At 40.1% G+C, this 23,569-nt stretch overlaps 1 protein-coding gene across 2 annotated transcripts in view; it reads left to right on the forward strand.

Moving 5' to 3' along the window:
• The window catches only part of fhl3a (four and a half LIM domains 3a), a 114,497-nt gene that overhangs the window by 68,593 nt on the left and 22,335 nt on the right, over positions 1-23,569 (forward strand). For both annotated transcript variants that reach the window (XM_043717823.2, XM_087976873.1), the window contains one exon: positions 14,859-15,033. In XM_043717823.2, coding sequence (XP_043573758.1) covers positions 14,878-15,033 — 156 coding nt within the window. In that variant the 5' untranslated portion in view covers positions 14,859-14,877. The remainder of the gene's footprint in view (positions 1-14,858; positions 15,034-23,569) is intronic.

The raw sequence follows: 23,569 nt of genomic DNA on the forward strand, positions 1-23,569 counted from the left end.
GGTAGCAAAGTCAAAATCACTACAGTGAAATGGCTCACTATTTCTGAGTCAAGAGTTCAAAGGCTGGGGCAGAACATTCCTGGAGCTCTGGTTGTATGGCAGTGAGGAATGTCAGCAAAATGAATCACTCCATCCACTGTAAAGATCAGGCACCTAGCTCACAGGCTCCAAGTGTTCAAATGTAGCTCTTTTATGTCCAGTAGATAGTGAAAATCTCTAAACACCAGCAACTAATCATTGGTTTCCTTAAACTGCAACCCAATCATTCCACCAAACTTTACCACATCTGTGCACATAATTAGCCTAGAAATGACAGTTAATAACAGCAAGCTGAAAAATTGGTCCACTTCTCTGGTATCACTTCTTGTTGTCCTCGATAATCAGGTTTCAGAAATCTATTCTGTGATTAAACTTAAACTGCTTTATTTTATCAGCAAGCATATAAGAGTGGAATACATTTCATAAGACACTAGTTTTATCCGAAGCATGTTTGCAGTGAATTATTGTGTCTCTTGTTGCCTTCTGCTCCAAGCAGAGTATTTCGATAGGAGCTTGCATTCCATCAAACTGAGTTTCCTTTTGACACTTTATGATGTCACGTGGCAAAAATCAGTTTGGGTACCTTTGAGCAATGGCTGGAAGCCACAAGGATGTGGGTTTTATCTGGACTTCATGAGCAATTACTTTCCATTTCCTCAGTCAGATCCCAGTGGTTATAATTTTGCAACAATACCCATAGTCTTTTAATACCAGTTACAATAGTCAAATCTCCAACTTTCCAAGTAATTTTTTTCACCATCTGTATTTTTTAACCAAGATATTCTGGATTGAAGTGGTCAAGTGCTGAAATATTGAACTGGTCTAAGAAGCTGCAAGTGTATAATTTAAAAACCTTTTTCTAACTTCTGCTCATTTGCTTTGTCTCTTTTCTCTTCCTCTTTTTCGAACTCGCTTTTCTCTCTTTCATTCTGTTGTATATTTTACTGCTCTTAAAGCTTTGCAGCAATTGTACCAGATTCTGAGTGTAGGAACTTACTTCTACATTACAAACTGAAGCATTATGTAAGGCAACATCTGTCAACAGAGGATGGTAAGAGAGGACATCTTATCCAGTTCCATGTGATCTGATATGTTACTCTGACACTCTTAGGATAAATATATTATCGACTTTATTCTACAAAATGTCTGCTGCATGCTTCCCCAACTAGTTTCCTCTTTCTGCAGATTTCTCCTGAGTCAGCCAGGCTTAACCAAACAGGCACAGTAAGCATCAATTGTAAACAGTCTCTCCCCTAAATGATCACGGAACAATTAAATGCAATGTCTCACTATATATTATTCCTTCCTTTTCATTTTCTACCCTTTCTTCCATGTCTCCATCTCTGTCCCCCTCCCTTTTTGTCTTTACTCTTCTTTATTCTCTGCTTAATGTCTCCTTTGCCTGAAGGATATTGCTGCTTAAAATGCTGAGTATCCACAGCAAAGCAAGAGTTTGAATTGGCCAAAAAAGGGGGAACTCGTTCTCTGTTTGCTGCATTTGTTCAAATGCTTCAACCTCAGCCACAAAATGCCCATCATTTCGATATTAATCAAAGCCTTTTTCTACAGGAAAAGTCCTTGCAGCAATGGGATCAGAATTTCAGCGCCTTAAGTGTTTTTTTTTCTGCTGTTATGCACTACGTTGATGTGTGGTGTTGCAATAATGGAGACATTTTTTAAAAGGCTTTAACTTATTAAAGGGCACTTTAAAAGATCACTTTTTTAAGGAAAACCTTGTTTTATTTGTGAAAACTATACATTTCTTATGTTCTAAGTCTAGTAAAACAAGGTAAAAGGATATGCTGCAGCTGGTTAGAAGTATATTGCAAAGTGTTTCACATGATTTGTCAAGTAAATCTTTAACTATCCACATTCCTCAAAGGAGGTGGTTTCTTGTGCAGACTGTCATCTGTATCTTTTATATGTAGAGTAATCATCCAGAGAGCTATCTGTTTTGTGACATAGAGTACACTCTTTTTTTAAAAAAAATCTTGATAGCGGCCACATGGCTCAGAAGGAACTAGCATAGTTTATTTGAGTTTAAATAGCTCCTCATGAATGACCCTAATATGTAAAGTGATATTTGTCCACAGCTAGTGCGACAGTTAGATGTGGTTCAGGGAGGGGAAAATTGGATAGATTTCATACTCTTGAATGCTATTCCTGACATAAGTGCAGACTTGTCCATTTAAGAGAGGATCAGGATTGGCTGTGCTACTCTTAGCCATGTATGAGTATTGTTATTTGAGTGAGACAGGGACCAATCAACTTTTTGAAACCCATAGCTGTTGAAGGACTCCATGCATTTAGGTGGTGGTAAAACATTAGAAATAATGAAAATTGCAGTATGTCTGATAAAAAGGTTATAATTATTGAGTGGAAAATAATTCCTGACTGAACCAAATGAGTTGTTCTCTGTTAGAAAGAAGGTTACACTCTGACAGCAAAGAAAAAAAATAAGTGTTGCACAACTTGGAATTTTGAGAAGATATTGGCCAGCTACCACATGAGCAGGAAGTATATGCTGGATAGTGATGCGATAGCAACTGTAAAGGAACAATCAAGATCTGAAGCCAAGTTTGATGAAATGCAATGTGTTATTAACATCTAAAGTGGCGTCGCTATGTATTTCAAGGGTTTCAGTTCCAATTTATTAAAGTCAGATAAGACTTTTCTGTCTTTTGACAATTTTATGAGGTGGTATCAAATTTGTCTCCAGGACAGTGATTGGAAGCCCTGATAATAAGAAAAGCCCCTTTTTTTTGTTAAAATAGAGTAAAAAATATAATGCCTAATGAGCTGAACTGCTGTTACTCAAATGCCAAAATTAATGAAAAACAGAACAGAAACACATTTTAACAGTATTTTACAGGTTTCTTTACAAAAACAAGTTAACACTTTCACGTAAGTACACAATGAATGAAATTTTAAAAATGAAATGGGTTTGATTGATCAAGGATGGAAAACACTTTCACATCTTAATGATTTTCTATCCAGTTCCTGAGCTACAGGATAATGACCTGTGCTTCTACGTTAAGCTGGTCTTTTGCAAAGAAATAGCCAGGATTAAGCTATGACTGCAGCTTCACTCCTATTGGCTACATGTGATACCAATAGATCTGTCAAGTTTTAAAAGGTGTAATGGTCTAAGAAAAGCTCATTCCTCTTTTGCATGTAAGGAAAGAAATATAGAACTCCATGTTTTAAGCAGGAGTAGATCATACAGCTGCAGAGTCTGCTCCACCTTTCAACATGATCGTGGCTGATCTACTCCAATTTCCCACCTGTGCCCAAAATCTCTTGATTTCCTGAGAGACCAAACACCTGTCTCTTGCAGCCTTAAATCTATTCCATCCATTTTAGTCCTTTTGAAGTGAAAATTCTTTTGTAACCTAGGGAAAAAAAACAGCAGGCAATTTCCACATATTTAAGTCTCTCACAGCAGAGACCAGAAAGTCTCTCTTACAGATGTTGATTGAGATATCAGTATTGACAAGACATTGGGAATAACTTTCCTGCTCTTTTTAGTTCTGTCAGTTCATTCTACATCCATCGGAGCAGCTAGATGGGACTTTGGTTTAAACACTCATCTGAAAGACAGCACTCCTTCACATCGCTCTTTAATGTCAACCTTGGCATCATGTTCAAGTCCTGGAGTGGAGCTTGAACCTCTCTAATTCTGACACTGACAAAAAATACAACTACTGAGCTAAGTTGGCAATGCAATGCCAAAATATGACAGTGTCTGTACTTCAACATTATTTCATTGGATTTAAGGAGCTATGGGACTTCTTGAGGTTGTGAAAGAAGCTCCATAAATGCAAATCCTTTTTTTAACATGTGCTGGAGGCACAGTTACAACAGGCTGGTTTATGGAACAGCCCAGCCTCTGTGGCATAATCAAAGAAAAATCACAACTAATTCATCTAAAAGATTATAGATGAGACAGTCCAACATAACAGCTTAAATGGAAACAGTGGTAACACCAAGAATAGATCCAGTGTATACATGTAATTAGCTTGTGGTCTCACAGTTTGGCCACTAAGTATAGAAAAAAAACTACTAGAGTATTTAGGAGTACATTTTGTTCACTGATCTGTTACAAAAGTAGGAGGAGGAAAAAGCACTGTGTGTGAAAATTTAGGGATATGTTTTTTCAAGAATTTAGCAACAATACTTTAGTAGTTTAAAGGCCTTGAGTTGGCATGTTCCATTTTTACACAGCAATATCTCAGAGCTATTTTAAAGCAGCTTTCATCCAATGATCTGCACTTGATCATAGCAGAGATCAATAATCTTAAATACGTCAGAATTGAGGGCAGTTCTGCAGATGTTGAAATCTCACATTTCAGGCTGTCAGTTTCTGTCACTGCAACATGCAGATATTTCCTAAACTGGACCCACTTCAGAAATGCTGTTTTTATCTTTTCTGCGTGAGCTGAACAATCAACAGTGGCAGAGACTGTAGCTCTAAGATTACAGTGAACCCAAATATTCACATTTGTACAGAGAAAAACTGGGAAAATTCAGGTCTGATACAAGAGCATCGATTCTCTGTTTCTCAGATGCTGCATGACCTGGTGAGTTTTACAGCCCTTTTTCTTTGTCCTTATTTCCAGCATTTGCAATGTTTCAGGTTAGTATTAATGTCACAGACTGAGTAAGATGATCATTCAAAAGCAGTAACCAGTGGAGCTGCAGAATTTCCTGAAGTCCCTCCAAATTGCCACGCTGTTCACCCTTAGTAATTAAGCAAAATCTGTGGAATTTCTTTCTTTAGCACGGCAAAACTTACTTTCTTCTTCTGGTCGTAATAACTAGAGGGAATTTTCTTCAATCTCTCATTTACACTGAGTAAAGAGAAAAGTCTCTTCCAACTATATGGTAAATGATAACCACAGCTGGTGTAAGTTAGCATGACGCTGTCTTGTGGGTTACAGTTGCAAGGAGAGAAACTGGCGCAGCATTGATAGGTGGTATTGGGAGAGTTCTTGCATACTGTAGAGTGGATAGAGAAGATTCTGGAGCTCCCTGTTGAACGCCAATTTTCATGATGTATGGTATTGAAATCTAGAAGGTCTGCTGAGTAATAAAATACATACATACATTAAGAAGAAGAATACTTTGGGGGAAAACTGTCTTCATTTTGTATCTGTTTCTGCCATGAAGCTGAAGGGTTGATGGAGGAAAGAAATATCACAGGAGATACTGGGAATGAGCCAACACTGCAAAGTATAAGAATAATTTGGCAACTCTTAACCGAACAGCACTTAGCCTTCTTTTGGATGACCAAACTGATCAGTTTTGCTGACGGCTTACTGACTTCTAACCTTGCAAAGCCCAGCCTGCTACATGAATAATTTCAGCAAATTGCATCATATCCAAAATAGTTGAAAAGAATGCCTTGTTTGTGTAATTAAGGCTCCCCACCTTCTGGGGTTTTTGAGCCTGAATCAACAGTATTAGGGCCTGCAAAATAGAAAAAAAAACTTACACTTCGCCTTTCCTGGCAAAGTATTTTACAACCAATGAGTTACTTAAAATGTGCAGTCACTGTTGTAAAGTAGGAAACACACCAGTCAATTTCCACACAGCAAGCCTCCCTAAACGGCCTTCAGATAATGGTCATAACATTGACTGACTTATTTAGGTGCAGATTGAGGAATAAGTATCAGCCAGGACACCATGGAGAATGCATGCCCCTGTTCTTCAAAATGGAATTTTTTTATGTTCACCTTTTAGTGCAGATTTGGGCTTGTATTTAAAGTCTCTTCTGAAATATAGCACCTCTGGTGCTCACTCGCTTGAATTAAGATGAAAAGAGAATTAAAAAATCAATAAGTAAAATTCAAAAAGAAGAACAGTGATTATTGCACAGAAAAATGTAAGATGTGCCCCTCAATGGATAGTTTTCTGTGTTTGCCCATGGAATTTCAATATACCAGCCTCTTTATCAGCATTGCACAGAATTGGTGAAATTTGAATCACACCCAAATATAACTCTCTCTCAGTTAAAGAACATTGATTCCATTCCTCACACAGTCAAAGGATACCAAGACATTGTCATACTTTTAAAATTAATGTTTTACTTTGGGTTGTAATTTGTTTTAATTGTATCAAATTACTGAAATATGAATCTGAAAGTGATGATTTTACAAATTGCCTGTCCTAATCCCTGGCTAACCGAAACCCAATGGAATTTGAGAAATCCTTGACAAGTTAATGTTGCAGTTGAGTTTTCAGTGCTTTGATTATAATAAGAACAGGTTCCTGCTTCTCAATAGGAATTGAGCAGCTACAACCCAAGTTGCTGCAAAATTCTTCTTTACTGTTTCTTTAATCTTGTTTTGTTCCTTTGTATAATTGCATGGAATTGTGCTTATCTATCATTGATACAGATGACTGAGATTCCCGACCTCTATCTCCTTGTTCATCGCAATCCCAAAAAGACCCAGAACCAGCATTAACCTCACTGACCTGGTATGCATTGATCTGAAAAAGAACATACGATTTTTCAGATGTCAGCATTAGCCAAGGACAGTCTGTTTCAACTTTTAGAAAGCTACAAGTATGAGTATACACAGTTGACTTTCAATTCATGCACTATGATTCACTCAGTAACTCTGTACTCATAATTGTATTATCTGCATCTCTCTCTCTCACTGGAGACAAGAATGCAATGTGTATAGACCTCCTATAATTACTTCATAGCATCAGCTTCAGGCACTTTGTGATATAGTATTTATTCTCTTGAGAGACAAATAACTATTATTGAATGAATCATTGCAATACACACACACACACACACACACACACACACACAACCTTATCATGCCAACCTCGGTTGGAGGCTAAAACCAGTCGAGGTTCTACAAGAGTCATAGCACCACTTAAGGAACGTGTCCCCTAGCCCCCATTGAAACATGGAGATTCCTCCCTGACAAACACAGCTATTCTAACATTGTGTTTGAACGCAAAACAGCAATTAGAAGTCAGAAAGAAGCCTGCTGCCAGTGTACATTCTACACTAGAAAAGCAATCTATCCAAAAGAGCATTGTTATTTTAAAATAGGCAGATGCGTGAGAAGAGATCTCTGTTTAAGAATGGCAAATGTCATGCAAAGTTGTGTTCAAAATATAGTCAAGTGATGGAAGTGCCTTCGTGTGAGTAAATGCCAGTTGGAGGACTTGTGAACCTCTTGTGCTCCCTTTCTCAGTTATTCCTGTCAGAATTACAAGCAACTCGTACAAACTTACCCCCGTTTCTGCCAATGCTGCGTCTCTTAGCCTGGATGGTAACTGCAGTATTATCACAGCTACAACACTCTATCAGATCATAACAACCCAAGGACCAGTCAAAATGTCTTATTCTTAGTGTCATTCTTTTAAAAATGCATGAATTGGAGCTGCAAGCAACTGGGAGCAAAGCAGGATGCTATTGGATTGCGAGCACCTCTTTCTAGTCAGATATGTAAGTATTTGGGACAAGCACTGTGCAATGCTTTAAAAAGATGTTTTATCACCCGACGCATTAAATCACTGCAGCAAAGTTCTATCTTACATGTCAAGTGAGCTTGTGAGTTTACTCACTACTTCCTATAACACTGTCTGTAGCTTTATCAAAATATGTCTGTGAATTGGAGTCCTTTCATAAGAAATTTTGCTATGACAGTTTCTGACTAATAGTTTATTTTAAGGATGGAACATATGTCAAACCTTTGGATGACAACCTCACACCCAAGACATTGCTGAGTTTAGCCTGTCCTAACTCAATAAAGCTGGAGCTAATTCCATCATTCCAAGCCCTCTGACAGCTGAGATCAGTGAACAAGGCACAGATCAGGATCTAAAGCTCCAGTCACCCAGTCCCAGCATTTCACTGGGTGATACCTTTACCCATGAGTGACAGGCAGCTGTGTTAAAATGTCAGTTCTCCTCCTCATCCTGTCAAAATACAGAGATCCTTGCTTGCACTGATTCTGGTTCCAGTGCCCTGGTGAAGCATTCCAATTAATACTGAATGTCAGTGTTGAAATTTAGTCTTCACAGGATATATTCCTGAATGTTGCAATTTGGCCTTCCCCTGTAATATCTAAGAACATTAACTACTGAGAAGCCTGCCTGTTGTTGTAGGGAATGTACAAATGAAAGAAAAGGTATTCTGTACTACAAGCACATTGAGTAAAATGTTCTGTTTAAAAAGAAATTGAGCTCTCAAAGTGTTGGAAATTTACCTGGATTCATGGCTGTGTCCCTTTGGGTGGCCACTGAGACTTAGCAGAGACACAAGTCCTTCCCTTGGAGTTGCAATGCTTCTTGTTGACCCTTCTTTCTTGGATGCAATCCAGATTTGCAACTGAGTGGCCTCGGTAGACTGAATATGACTGCTCCCACTCTCTAGCCAGTACAAATACTTCAAAGACATTGCTTTTCTGAGCCCATGCACTGTTGTGGTCAATAGATCAATAAACTTTGATAAAGATACCCTCGTCAGAAGACTGAAACATATTTTCCCAGTTACAGCCTCGGGATAGAATGTCTGCAGCAAGTAGCAATGAAATGAAGACCAAATGCAGCAATGTTAAATGCTGATATATCCTGCTGCCGTAAAGATGTCCCATCTAGACTGTCAGAGAGCGTCTCAATGACAAAGGAAGTCTTGCAATATTTCTCAAGCTATGTAAGACTATTCTGCCCAAGATCCGAGCTGTACGAAAGTTGGAATGTTACAACGTAAAGGATTAAAATTACAAGTTTCGCAAATTACAAGTTTCACCCCAAAATGTTTAAGTTTACAATCAACAGTAACACAAAAGCCCCAGTGTATCACCAAAATCTTGGTACCTTTTATGGAGGAGAGGTTAAGGAGAGAAAGATACGTTCTGAAAAATGTTAGTAGTAGAATACTTTTCAAACTGGCAATGTATGGTGCCTGCAATTCGGCATGGCAGTGTAGACTTCCTGTTTCCCAACAGTGCAGAATCTGAAGCTAAGCATCTAAAGGACAAGAACATGAAGCCCAACCTTTGACAGGCAGCAGAAAAGAGACATTTTCATCCTATCAATTTAAGTTCTGATGTGAATGCTTTTCTAAACCTGTGCCACCTAGATATTCATCTACTTATTGAAGTGAATGAAGTTTTTTTTAATTTGATACAAAATAGAAGATGGAGCTTTCCCTGTGCTGGGGTGGCACGGTGGCTCAGTGGTTAGCACTGCTGCCTCACATTCCCCGGGTCCCAGGTTTGATTCCAGCCTTGGGTGACTGTCTGTGTGGAGTTTGCACATTCTCCCCGTGTCTGCGTGGGTTTCCTCTGGGTGCTCCGGTTTCCTCCCACAGTCCAAAGATGTGTAGGTCAGGTGAATTGGCCCTGCTAAATTGCCCATAGTGTTAGGTGCATTAGTCAGAGGGAAACAGACTGGGTGGGTTCCTCTTTGGAGGGTCAATGTGGACTTGTTGGGCTGAATGGCCTGTTTCCACACTGTTGGGAATGTTAAAAAAAAACTTCAGAGCCTCAGGGGAGAAGGAAGAAGGATAATCACATAGCAGGTCATCAGATGTTAATGGCCAAGGAGTCCATCCCTAAAGAAAATTATTTACTTCAGGTATTCATTCATCTGGTTGGGGTCATGGAACAGGTTCTGCATCCTTAGTATTATGAGGGAAACATGGTAAATCTGATACTCTTTGTAAGTTCCAAAAGTTATGGCTGTTGTGTCGCCTCTGTTGGCAATGCTGTCAAATGATAGGATAATTGGCGTGGGACTGGTTTACTGCTACCTAAGTCTCCTCTTTCCAAAAACTGCATTGTAGCTCACAACATGTGCCACTTTTGAATTATGTAAATTGGAATTCCCAACTGGTTTGTTCTTACTGATACTAATAAAGGTAAACTCAAATTGTAATCAAGCGACAAAATACTCTTCCAATTTTCTCTGGTTCTGTTTCAATACTGGGATTAGATTGCAATAAGTCATTGAAATGACACAGATTATCCTACTTTATTAATTGTTGTCATTCAAAATGTTTTTCTTGAGATGAGTCATTAGTTACATGTGGAGCTGATTTACATTTTAGACAGGACAGAAGCTTTGCCATCTGTAAATCCAAACTTCCTTCTGCTTGCAGTTTGCAAATAATGGTATCTTTCTTCCAAAGGTTTGGTCTTTTAAAACAACAGCTGGAAGATTTAACAGCAATAAAGCAGTTGTCTGTCACATAACAAATACAAACATTTTGTTAGCTAAAGCTGTCTACTGGAATCAGCCGTGACTCTTAGACTAAGCTTTCAGAATAACATTTGGTTATTGTAAGTTGATAAGTCGGGAAGAATATAACTTTGGGTTTGTGAAGGCTGTAGTGTGTGACAGAAACACTTTGGTCGCCTTATGGGGTAATCATATTTGAGCCAAGATGGTGATCTTGGCGAAAGTCACAGACGATGTTTGTACTATTTCAGCTTGGCTTTCAACAGGGGTCATTGGATGATGGTCAGAAGGGGACAGGTTGGCTGCTTTTTGGTCTCACTCCCAAACTCCGAGTTACTGAGGCAATTGTAATAGTCCATCTGTGTTGTGTCTGACTAGATCAATGCAGGCAAATCAAAACTTGACATTGAATCGAAATGTGTTCACTTTTCTTTTTGCTTAGTATATGCTTCTCTGTAGCATTGCTATGACCTTTAAAGTTGAGGTGTAAATCTGGAGTCCGTAAGATCTTAGAGAGTAAATAAGAGGGAAAATATTTCTACTAGCCGGAGAGCCAGTAACCAGAGGACATAAATTTAGGTTAACTAGCAAACTACCAGAGGGGAGATGTGAAAAGATGTCTTCCTATGAATTGTTACAATTTGGAATGCAGAGTTTCAAGGATAATAGCTAACTTTCAAAAGAACCAAATTTTGAAGGGGCAGTGCAGGGTTATGGGGAAAGTACAGGGGAATGGAACCATTTGATAGGAACATTCAAAGAGCCATTAACAGTACAATCATTCACACCCACAATGTGTATTATTATTATCCGGCAATGACTCACAGCCTTCCTTACTGGGAAAGGTCTTTGGGGTCAAGGTCTCTCCAAGTAGAATGCCTGGCAATTAGAATTTGGAACAAAGGAGTTTTTTTGTTATACCAGTAAATGTTTACCTGAGCTGAGAAGGTCTATAATATCTTTGGTAAACACATCTGGGCTTACACTATGATCTTTTGAACAGGAACAGTAATAGGCAATAAAACATGGTGAATTTGTAACTTAACTCCACATACCTAATTGTGCTTCAACAAATAAATACTTTTGGTCAACAAAAATCTACCAACCTCAGATTGAAATTAGCAGTGGATTTAGTAGCAAACGCTGCTGGAGAAGAGAGCTTTAAATTTCTACCACACTTTTTTTTTGTGTAGAAATAATGCTGAATTTTACTCTTATTTCCAGATTGTATCTCCTGTTTCAAGACTGTCCAAAGAGCAGAAATATTTTCTCTCTATCTAGTCCATGAAATCCTATTTGTAAAATATCAGCCAAATTAACCCTTAATCTTCTCAATTGCAGGGAATACCAATCTAGTTGGCATAAATTTCACAAATTTAACTCTTGAAGTGCAGGCTGACATTTCACCAGGAACTGGAAATCTCACCAAGTTCCAGATAGCACTGCATAGAAGTAGGGTAGTCATGGCAAGTTTGTTAGTGTTTTGAAATGGTATGCCTCAAGCTTTCAGCTGGTTAAATTCCAACAATACCAGCATACAGACTTGGCAATTACTAGGCTTTCTCTTTGCCAACTTGCGCCCAAGACTTACAGGCTGCTGAACAATTGGAAAAGCCGAATTATGAATGATTCTATTGTGGATAAAATTACCTGTATACTTAAAAAATGAGGCAGCTAGCCCAAAAAGCAGGAGTATTCTTCAGACTCCTGAAGACTAAAGAGGTAAGTTTCTCACTGACTGAATGTTAACACAAAAGTTCAGAAGTTCCAGAACTAGTGTTAGCTGCCAGACCCACATAATCCAAGTCAGAGGTGGTGACAATAGTCTAACATTTTTCCCATCTTTGTTTCTGAATGTTGGGGCTTGGGCTTCTGTTGAATTGGTCCCTGCTGTGGGGTAAAATATAGCAATGGTTTGTCATTGCTGCCTTCAGGATGGCTGACCCGGAAACTCTCCCACTCTTTTAACACCTGGCATCAGACATAAAGGAAGAATTTACAAGCTAGCAATTAATCTCTAGGCCACATATAAATACATCTTTCTGAATCAACAAGTCCTGACATGGGTTAAACCAGAAGCTTCTATCTCAAGAGATATGGATGCTACCATTGTGCCAATATCTAACTGCAGCCTGTTGATATAGCAACAGTATAAAGCTCAGTAAAAATGAGTAAACAGCTGAAATTAAGCACTTGCATGTTTCATTAACTAGATGTACTCAATTAAGTAAGTAATTGGTTTCAGCCACCATGTGGTGAATGGAATGAAACATATTCAAAGTGACAAGTTAATGCAGGTTTAATTCTTTCAGTGAACCAAACCTCCGATGTTACACTCAAGGAACAGTTACGCAACATGTGTACATGTGGGAACATACTACTTTACTACACTATTATGGCTGTAGCTAGTACACAATGTAATAAGAATGTAATGTGTTTCTTGCTTTTTGTGATGTGTTTGTTGGGTTGATGCTTTCTTCATTAGTAAAAGGTCCACAAATAATACATCTTGCATTCAAGATCAGAACAGGACAGGGATTGTCAGTTCTGTTAATGACACCTGATGGATCTTTTCACCAGTTAAATGCTGTCACTTCTGGCTTTCAGCTGTTTTCATATTTTTACTTAACTGACAGTTTAATACAGGCAGCTTTTGCTTTTTCTCCAGTTTTTAATCTATCTGTCAGTACTAATAGACATTTCTTTTTTTCCCCATCATTGAGCTGCAGGGGTTTGCGTAGATGTGGTGAGATGGAGATTCAAATTAACAGCATGCTGCCTTAATAGCCCATGTGTTACATATTCTTGTGATAAGTCATCTTCCTGCCTAAACGAGTTTGTTAAGTGTGGCATTTGGTGTGAGAGTAATGGAGAGTGCTGTGTACCTTTAGCCTGTCAGTACTAATCCTGCTGGTAGCTGTGGATACTTATTGGAATCGTTACTAGTGAGTCTTAATTTGTTTTTCTTTTCATTTTCTCATGCAGATTTTTAGGGATCTGGAAACCATATAAGTTAACTTAATCGCAACTTATTTTTCTTAAGAATGCTACAGTTCAGAATGTGGTGTTTGTAATAGTTTGTATCTTGCATGCTTTTTCAACAGTAAAAACTTGAAGTAGTGCTTACATACACCGAAAGTTTCAAAAATAAATTAAAGTAAAGAAATTATATGGCGCACAGCAATTTTACACTTCATTATTAAAATGTGTTTTTTTTTTGGTGTGTTTTTTCAAGATTAACTTTAATTGGCTAAGTTGTATTTGACTCCACTATAATCTATTTGTTGGAGTTTGTAAGGAACTAGGAACTAATTTCTATGTGAATGTACATCCCAGAATACCATGTATTACAGCTAACACTATCAATCTATTTGTCCATCAACTACATGGACAGTAGTAAGAATGTGGTTCCAATATTTTAAGTCTAAAGTGTGAATATTTCCAAATTGTGAGAACAGAAGACATGATACTATTAATGATATAGTAAATGAGGTCTTAAAATATACAGTAACAGTGATGGAATTCCTTTACAGGTTGTTCCAATTCATTAGGAAGCCCTTTAATAGATTTTCAGAATCCCTTTGTACTTTTGACTATTTATTATAACTTCATATTTGGAGAAATGTCAGCAGAATACTCCCTCGGGGACTAGGTTGTTTTTAACAGTAATGATCAGCACTATTGTAATGAGATTTAAAGTTATGTTTGACTGAATTGCCAGATAGTCTCAGCAATCTTATTCACACCTTTAACTTTCTCAACTTTTTATTTGAATCAACACCTCAATATTGAGTGAGGTAGCCACTTCAATTGGATGTTGCCAACTTTATCATTCCATTGCTCACTGAAACTTGACTTCTGGTTAGTTATCTAGAAACCAGAGAGGAAAAGGTAAGATTCTCAAAAAGTTAAAATGGTCTCCAGACTGGGGAAATGAGGAACAAAACCATATCTATTTTTTTAAAAAGTGCCGCTTATGCTAAGCTGTCTCAGTAACAGTTGGCATCTGCCCAGATGGTTGTTGTAAAATACTGAGCAGTGCAGAACCAGTATGGCCCAAGGTTTGATCCCTATTTCAGTTGAATTGGTAGATGTTGGCTGCAATAACTCTACACTCCAATAGGTTCCATTGATGCTGTATCAAGTAGGGAGAAAAGCCAAAGTTTCTGCCCCTTTGTTCTTATGCAGTGATTCTTGTGGAAAGATGAAGGCATGGGCATCAGTGTAGTACAGAACCAGACTCCTTGCTGCGATCCTTCACGGGTGAATAGGCTGTCAAGACTCCGTCTGGATTCACCCATGATGAATGAGCACTTTGGCAAGCTGCCTGCTGAATGATACACCAGCATTAGTTAGAAAGAGGAGGAGGAAATGGGACCAATAAATAGCAGCTGCTCCATAGCTTCCCTCAGAACTCCCAATTCATGAAGGGGCTGAGGGAGGAGGGGGCCTCATACATTAGTGTCCCATTGCTCTTCCATAATTTTTGCCAGTTTGAAACAGAGCAACATGATTTCTACCAACAGTGATATATTTGAAATCAACAAATGTGAGTTATTACACTTGACAATTATGTTGAGTTAAAAATTTTCCTTCGTTTCTATTCACAGCAACAGCTGTCCATAGAAGATGAGTGAGCGCTTTGACTGCGACAACTGCAAAGAATCTCTATACGGCAGGAAATACATCCTCTCTGAAGACAGCCCTTACTGTATCCCTTGCTATGACACCCTGTTTGCAAATACATGTGATGAATGCAAAGAGCTGATTGGACATGAAGCTCGGGTAAATACAGTGATTTGAATGTACCGAAATGTTTGACTTCCTCTTTTGTTGTTCTACTGATCTCCCTCCAATGGCGATTGTGATGTGAGAAGTGCAATAAGTAATTTTTTAAAACCAAAGCCACAAATATATTTCATGTCTGTAATCAATTTTGAGTTTAAAATGGTTCCCCAATTCTTATAATAGACTTTTGCCATGTTACTGAGCAGTGGGTGTGTGTCTACTGTTGATCAAGTGCCAGTTCTTCAACTTTCAGAAGTTTCTGCTGAATGTCATACAGAATTTCTGATCATGTCTAAAACTTTTTTCTTTTAATTAGCTCAAATTCCATTGACTTTTCATCTATCTTCAAGATTAGAGTCCTGCTGGAAAAGCACAGCAGGTCAGGCAACATCCAAGGAGCAAAAAAATCGACGTTTTGGGCAAAAGCCCTTCATCAGGAAAGCCCTTTCCTGATGAAGGGCTTTTGCATAAATGATTTTCCTGCTCCTCAGATGCTGCCTGACCTGTTGTCTTTTCCAGCAGGACTCTAATCTCCAGCATCTGTAGTACCCACTTTCGCCTTTTCATCTAACTTGGCAAGTCAGGTTCTGCGGTAACATCTAGTCTTTAGAAAATGGTGATAGCTCTCCTTTGTGCCATTGAGATTCATTCAGAAATAGTACTTAATGACTCTGTTTTTGGGAAGGCTGCAATCTGCTGCAATGAGGACAGGGGGACAAGAATTTGGGAAAGAATCTATTTGCGCTCTGTTCGCTTGACCATGTTGTGCATCTGAAGGGAAACAAAATCACTGATGAGCGAGATCAAATGCACTTAAATCTTTTCATATTGCACACATCTGGATAATTTATAAGAAAGACTAAAGGAAAGCCACATTTATACTGTATGAGAAGAGAGTGCTGATTAGTTGGCAGTGGACTCCAGTGCAACCAAAAACAGGTTGGGTAACCGTTTTTGCAGAACACTTCTGCATTCAATTCAATTGAATTTATTGTCATGTGTACCGAGGCACAGTGAAAAGCTTTGTCTTGCAAGCAATACAGGCAGATCAGCGTTAAGTAGCATGGATAAGTAAATAATAGGTAAACAGCGGCAAAAACTAAAACACAGGTACAGGTGAATGCTAAGAGTTTTTGAGAGTCCATTCAGTATTCTAACAGTAGGATAGAAACTGTTGTGAAACCGGCTGGTGTGTGTTCAGGCTTCTCTACCTTCTCCCCGATGATAGAGATCGTCAAAAAACATTGCCAGAGTAGGATGGATCTTTCAGAATGCTGGCGGCCTTTCCTTAACAGTGGGCCTGGTAGATGGATTCTATAGATGGGAGGTTGGCCTTTGTGATTGTCTGGGCCAAGCTCACCACTCTCTGTAACCGTCTCTGAGCTTGAATGATACAGTTGCCAAACCAGGTAGTGATACATCCAGACAGAATGCTCTTGATGGTGCACCTATAAATGTTGGCAAGGGTATGCGCCATTATGCAAAATTTCCTGAGCTGCCCGAGGAAGAAGAGACGTTGTTGGGCTTTGTAACCAATACATCCATATGAAGAGTCCAAGAAAGCTTGTTCTGGATGACTAGTCCCAGGAGCTTGACACTCTCCACTTGTTCCACCTCTGTGCTGTTAATGTGTAGGGGGCATGAGTAACATCCCGCCGAAAGTCAATACTATTCTCTTTTGTAGGGAATCTAATCTATGTTCCTTGGTTTTGCCGACATTGAGAGATAGGTTGTTCTCAGTGCACCATTTTTCCAGGTCTTCCACCTCCCGTCTGTAGTCTGTTTCGTTGCCATCTGAGATTTGACCAACTATGGTGGTGTCATCTGCAAACTTGTTAATGGCATTAGTCTGGTAATTGGCAACGCAGTCATGGGTGTACAATAGAGGGCTGAGTACACAGCCCTGAGGGCTCCAGTGTTGAGAGCTGGTGAGGATGAAAAATTGTCCCCAATCTTCACTGATTTTGGCCTGTGGTTCAAGTAACTAAGGATCCAGTTGCAGAGAGTGGGGCTTAGTCAGAGATCACTAAGTTTAGTAATCAGTTTCGAGGGGATAATAGTGTTGAAGGCTGAACTGTAGTCAATGAGTAGGATTCTTACATAGCTGTTCTTTGTGTCAAGATGTTCTCAGGAGAAGTGAAGGTCAAGTGATGTGACATCTGACATGGACCTGTTGGTCCGATAGGCAAATTGGAGTGGGTCAGGAGTAGTGGGGAGGCTGGAATTGATTAATGCCATGACCAGCCTTTCAAAGCACTTCATGACCACTGGGTGGTAGACATTGATACATGCTGTGTGAGCCTTGTTAGGCACAGGGATGATGTTGGCCCTCTTGAAACAGGCAGGGAGAGATTGAAGATGTCAGAGAAGACCTCTGCCAGTTGATCTGCACATGCTCTGAGTGGATGGCCTGGTACTCCGTCTGGTCCCTTTGCTTTCCTTGAATTCACACGAAAGAAAACTGATCTGACCTCTGATGCAGTGACTATTGGAATAGGTTCGTCAGGACTTGTCGGAATAGGTGTTACCTCTCTGCCAAAATTCTGCTCAAAGCGAGTATAGAAGGCGTTGAGATGATCTGGGAGGGAATTGTCATCATCTGCTATCTTGCACTGTCTCTTTTTAGAACATGTGATGTCTTTCAGTCCTTGCCATAGTCCCCGGGTGTCTGTCTGGGTCTCTAGTTTGGATCGGTATTTGTCATTGGCTGTCTTAATGGATCTGCGAAGGTCATACTTAGATTCCTTATATTTGAGTGGGTCTCCTGATCTGAAGGCCTCGCATCTGGTTTTTAGCAGGTTCTGTATGTCCTGATTCATCCAGGGTTTCCTGTTGGGCAACACCCCAGATTGACTTCCTCAGTATGCAGTCTTCCACAAACTTGCTGATAAAGTCTGTGACGTTGATGGCGTACTCTTCCAAGGTACATGTGGACTGTTTGAACATGGCCCCATCAGCTGATTCCAGACAGCACCGGAGTTGATCCTCTGCCTCCTCCGACCATCACTGGACCTGTATCCGCGAGGAGATCTCCTGCTTGAGCTTTTGCCTGTTAGCAGGGCAAAGAAACTCTGCATTGTGGTTGGAGTTCCGAAATGAGGGCGGGGATGGAGTGATATGCATCATTCACAGTGGTGAAGCAGTGCTCTAAAATGTTCGGGCCCCTGGGAGGGCAGTTAATGTTCTGCTGGTACTTGGGCAACACCTTCCTTAGATTGGATTGATTGAAGTCATCAGTTACAATAAACAGGTTCTCAGGGTGTTCTGTCTCCAGGGTGTTAGTGGTGAAGTACAGCACATCCAGAGCTTTCTGAACCTTTGCTTGTGACTGTATGTACGCAGCAGCTAGTATAGCAGAGTTAGTATACCTGTTGTAGATAGAAGGGGCAGCATTTGATGGTGAAGAATTCAAGGTTTGGAGAGCAATGACTGTCCAGGGTGGCACTGTCCATGCACCACAAGTTCGTGATTTAAAAACAAATCCCTCCACCCTTTGCCTTACCTGAGGACGCTGTCCGGTCCATACGATGGATAGAAAAACCATCAGCCTGAAGTGCGCATTCGGAAATGGATGGGTTGAGCCAGGTTTCTGTGAAGCAGAGTGCACAGCAGACCCGCAGTTCACGCTGGAAGCTGAGCTGTAATCTGAGTTTGTCCATCTTGTTCCCCAGAGATTGTACATTTACTAGGAGTAAGCTAGGAAGGGGAGGGGGGGGGGGGGGGGGTGGGATCTTGAAACTGCATAGTTTCACTCTTACTAGCAGGCTGGCACACTTACCCCGCTTCCTCACAGCTTTCTTACATTTGAGTGGCCCAGTAGTCTGGTTGAGTGGATTCTAACTGCTTCCAGTTAAGTAATCCTTCCTAGGATCCTGTGGAGCAGGTAGTTTGCAGTTTAGTGTATTTTTGCAGAGGGTCTGCTTAGGACCCAGTGTAGCAGGTAATTTACTGTGTCGTTTTGTACCAGAGGGAGTTTACTTAGGACCCTCTGGAGAAGTACTTGGTTTCACTTGCTGCCGATTTGCTGCTCCACATCCAGCCACGTTTTTGCAGAAGTGTTTGGGCTGCTGTCCTGGTACGTTATGGGCGGCACGGTGGCACAGTGGTTAGCACTGCTGCCTCGCAGCGCCAGAGACCCGGGTTCAATTCCCGCCTCAGGCGACTGACTGTGTGGAGTTTGCACGTTCTCCCCGTGTCTGCGTGGGTTTCCTCCGGGTGCTCCGGTTTCCTCCCACAGTCCAAAGATGTGCAGGTCAGGTGAATTGGCCATGCTAAATTGCCCGTAGTGTTAGGTAAGGGGTAAATGTAGGGGTATGGGTGGGTTGCGCTTCGGCGGGGCGGTGTGGACTTGTTGGGCCGAAGGGCCTGTTTCCACACTGTAAGTAATCTAATCTAATCTAATCTAATCAGTTATGATAAATTTCATGTTAGGCAGGCGTCTTATAGAGTCGCGAACATTTCGTGTCAGTTCTCCTTCCTGGGGCAGGTCTCTCAGGTCCCTCCATTTTCCGGCAGGCCCCAAGCCTGGGGCTCATGTAGGCTGCCTCCGGCTGGCCTGGCCTTTTTCTGGGGTGGTCAGATGGATCGTGGACACCATGTGGTCTGCTGCCTTCATCCACTAAGCTGGCTTTGAGGATCGGAGGAGCTTCAAACCTGTGAGTCTAGATATAACATACTTTTTAAAAATGACTAATAACTATGCTATTAAGTTTAGAGTGTAGAACAATTATAGGAATAGGAAACTTAGATCTGCATGCAGGAGCTCGCAAGGAGTTGATAATATCTGGCACCATCTTGCATGTAAGTTGTCCATTAGAGTAATTACAACCTGTATGCCATTTTGATACACCATCTTGCTCCCATACTTACGTTTTCATCCTTGAGCCCACTAAAGGCTTCCAATGAAGCTTAACTCCAATTGGAGTTATTTTCCCTTTTTCTGCTTAGGCATTCTACAGCCTTTAGAACTCAACATCAAGTTCCATGGATTGAGTTCGTGATCTGTCTTCCAAGTATCTTCTGAAACACCCACGCCCCACACTGGCTGGGTCTTGTTTGTCTCTTGTCTTTGCTCTCAGCAGAGTGGATCCATTTACTCTTTTTTTTTCCCTTAATCATTTGAACTTAATTTACACCGCTATCACTCCTTTACCACCATTAGTTGTCCCTTTATCTTTTACAACAGAAGCAGAAATTCTGCAAGTCTGGCAGCATCTGTGAGGTCACTGGCCCCAAAATGCCGACTGTGCTTTCTCATCACTGATGCTGCCAGAACGGCTAAATTTCCCCCAGCTATTTCTGTTTTTGTTTCAGATTTCTAGCATTTTGCAGCTCTTTTATTTTCCCTTTTTTACTTTTGCTGTGAGTATCTTTGTCAGCTGTTCCACTTGCTGCTCCTCCCTCATTGTCAACACTGTAAACACCACCGTGTTCCAGCCTCTCTCAGCTTTGAAGAAGAGACGTCTCAGATGTGAAATCATAATGTTGTTTTTCTCTCTCCACAGTGCTGCTAGATCCACTGAGTTTCTCCAGCTATTTCTGTTTTAATTAATGCTTTCAGACCTTTAAACGGCACCATCATTATTGACATTACTTTCCAATCTGAGGTGGCTGCAGTTCCAGTTATTATACAGTTCTGGTCTGCGCAGGATTTTTCATTAGTTGTCAACCAAAGCCAAGTTTTACAAGAACCTTCACATTCTCCTTTGACTCTGAAGTTGCTAACGAGTGTCACATTCCATACCCTGCCCTGAGGTTTTCACCTTTGGGCCACGGTTGGTGAGAGAAGTAGCCCAATATTTGTGCCGTTCAGTTACGCAGGCTTCCTGAGGAGGTGCAATGAATGACTAAAGCTTGTGTGTAAAATGTTGATGAGGCTTAAAGCTGCCTTTCAGACCAGCCTCCGTGCTCTAGGTTGGAGTATGTAGAGACTCCAACCTGGGACCAATATCGGAGTTCTCCAGCCTAATGGTGCTTTTGCTCAATGGACTTCAAGGGCTAAGCTGTAATCCTAACAAAAGTTTACTTCATGGGGTACTCTGTCTCCATTGTAAATCCAAAATGATATTCTCATGGATCATTTGTAATAGCATTTTTTTTTCTGAAATCAATAGCTTTAATATGAGTTTCCTGAAAAATTAATAAATTATTTCCTGTAATAGGAATTGGGTTCCTATACAAAATGAGCAAGACGAGAGCACTGTCCACTCTGTGAATGTTAACATTTCTCCTCAGTAAATAATGTTTTATTGACTTCCCCAGATCTGCATTCTGTGATCACACTACCACAGCACAGTAACCTATTGTGTGTGTGTCGAGATCCGAGTTTTATTCAGTCAGGTAGTTAATCATTTTGAGATTTACATATTTGTTACATTAACACAACCTGCACTGCCCCAAGCTTCCCATAAACAAATGGCTTTGTGTTTACATTGGCAGCATCTGCCTGTATGTTCAGTTTCTTCTCTTGAAATGTTGCTCTTCAAATGCTTTCTCAAACATTTAGCAACATCATTTGTTCATGAGAGGATTTTGGGAGCGTGGCTCATTTTCCCTGTCTCCCTTGAGTATTTCATTTTGTTGGTATGATGCCAGGCAACCTTTTTAGAGTATTTATTTTAAAGTGAAAGTCAAGACTTCGAAGGCTGCACGTATTTAATGGAGGAATATCCAGTGTATTACTGAATTGTTAGCATCAATTTGTTTCATATCTGTTGCAGTGAAAACCAGTCTAAAAGGGAGTATTTTTCCACTTATCTGACTACGACCATTAATTATTTCAGAGCGGTCATCAGGAGTACTTTATCGCTGTGCGGTGCTCTCAGATTGGATTCCACTGCGTGAAATCTGTGGGAAATAAGCAATGTCAACATGAGCGGACCTTTCTTTATTTGGAAATTTCCAAATGAGCATTTCTCTGTGCTCATGTGTTTAAAAGGAAGTGATTTCTAATGTGATTCCCACCCATGTACCGGGTATACTCTGCGCTCCTGGAGGGACTGGTTCACTCGCCTTCTGGTCGTCGTCGTGTCCAAATCATGCCATTTCTCCACGAGTGATCCTAGTTGAAAGTGATCAGGCAATTTGACCATACGAAGTTTCAGAGACCAACCCAAAGTCCATAGGGACATTCAATCAATAGAACTGGAATCCTAGCTCCTTTTTCCTTTCCAGCCCTTTCTCCTTCTCCGTTAACACAGTGAAGGCCAGGGACCCTCCCCTCCAGCACAAATGTGATTACAGGAGACAAAAGAAAAACCGAGAATGCTGGAGAAACTCTGTGTTTGGCAGCATCTGTGAAGACAAACAAGAGTTAACATTTCCAGTTGCCTTCAAAACTGAAAGGAGATAGAAAGTTGTTTTTTGTCTGTGACATTTTCCAGACCTTTTCAGTTCTGAAGAAGAAATGAAATGTGAACTCTCTCCACAAATTATGCCAAACCTGCAGAGTTTCTTCTGCATTCTGTTTTCTTTTTATTTTAATTTCCATCATCCGCAGTACTTTTTGCCTTAATTGAAATAAAAATGTTGCATCGTCTATTGAAACTTATCTTTTATTATTGTTTCAGCAGTACATCCAACTAATTTATGTTTCGACCACAAAGATTGTAAAAGACATTTTATCGTGATTTCAATCATGCAATGCATGCTGTATTTTTTAAGTGTATAAATAAATTGTGAAACCAACTTGGATATTTTTGGATTGCAGCTGAAACTTATCTGTTTTACTTGAGAGCTTGGTATCAAATCTGGTCAATGGGAGCTAAAATGCTTCTTCAGGGGGGATCAAATTTGCAGAGAGCTGGTTCATGCTTGATGCCTGAAAGGCCTTCCTTTTGTTCTGAGTGAATTTCTACATTGGTTTTTCCACTTCTGAAACAAGTGATTACAGCTTCTGTTCAAGCGGTTCAGCCTCTGTCCACACCACTAATGATGACTCACTTTTGAATCCTTTTTAGCTTCTCACAAGCAGTAGCACTGTATTCATTCAAAAAAATGCTATTCTCTTCTTTGTTTCAGATCATGCACATTCAATGCATTAAAGCTACCACCTACCCACCTTCTGATAGTGATTCAATTTCCACTGAAATTAAAATATTAGGCAGTAGTTTATAAGATTCTTCATGGAATAATCAAATGTTTTGCAGAATCTTGCTTCTTAATGAAAGTAACCTACATGGATCAACGAGTAGTCTATAGCAATATCTTCATATTAATGACTCTCAGATGTCAGTTTCACACATTCTTCTATAAAATTGCCAATAGTAAACGAGCTCAGGTTTGGAATTATGCAGAGGTTTATTTTCAATTCACACTGAATTAAAACAGTCCTTTTAAACTCCTTTCCCACTTCTGCATATGCACATAACATGACTTATGGGTGCACCGAGCAGTTTACCTACTACAGCAAATCGTAATAACAGACTACTTGAGATCAAAGGCAGATTGAACTTTTCCAAATGAGCAGAGCAAAATTCAACTGGGCTCCATTGGAATTACATCTTGTCAGAACTAGATGTATATGAATTCAACA

This window comes from Chiloscyllium plagiosum, unplaced genomic scaffold (assembly GCF_037043375.1).
Source record: "Chiloscyllium plagiosum isolate Xiang-an unplaced genomic scaffold, Cpla_swu_hap1 HiC_scaffold_30, whole genome shotgun sequence".
NCBI classification, from domain to species: Eukaryota; Metazoa; Chordata; class Chondrichthyes; order Orectolobiformes; family Hemiscylliidae; genus Chiloscyllium; species Chiloscyllium plagiosum.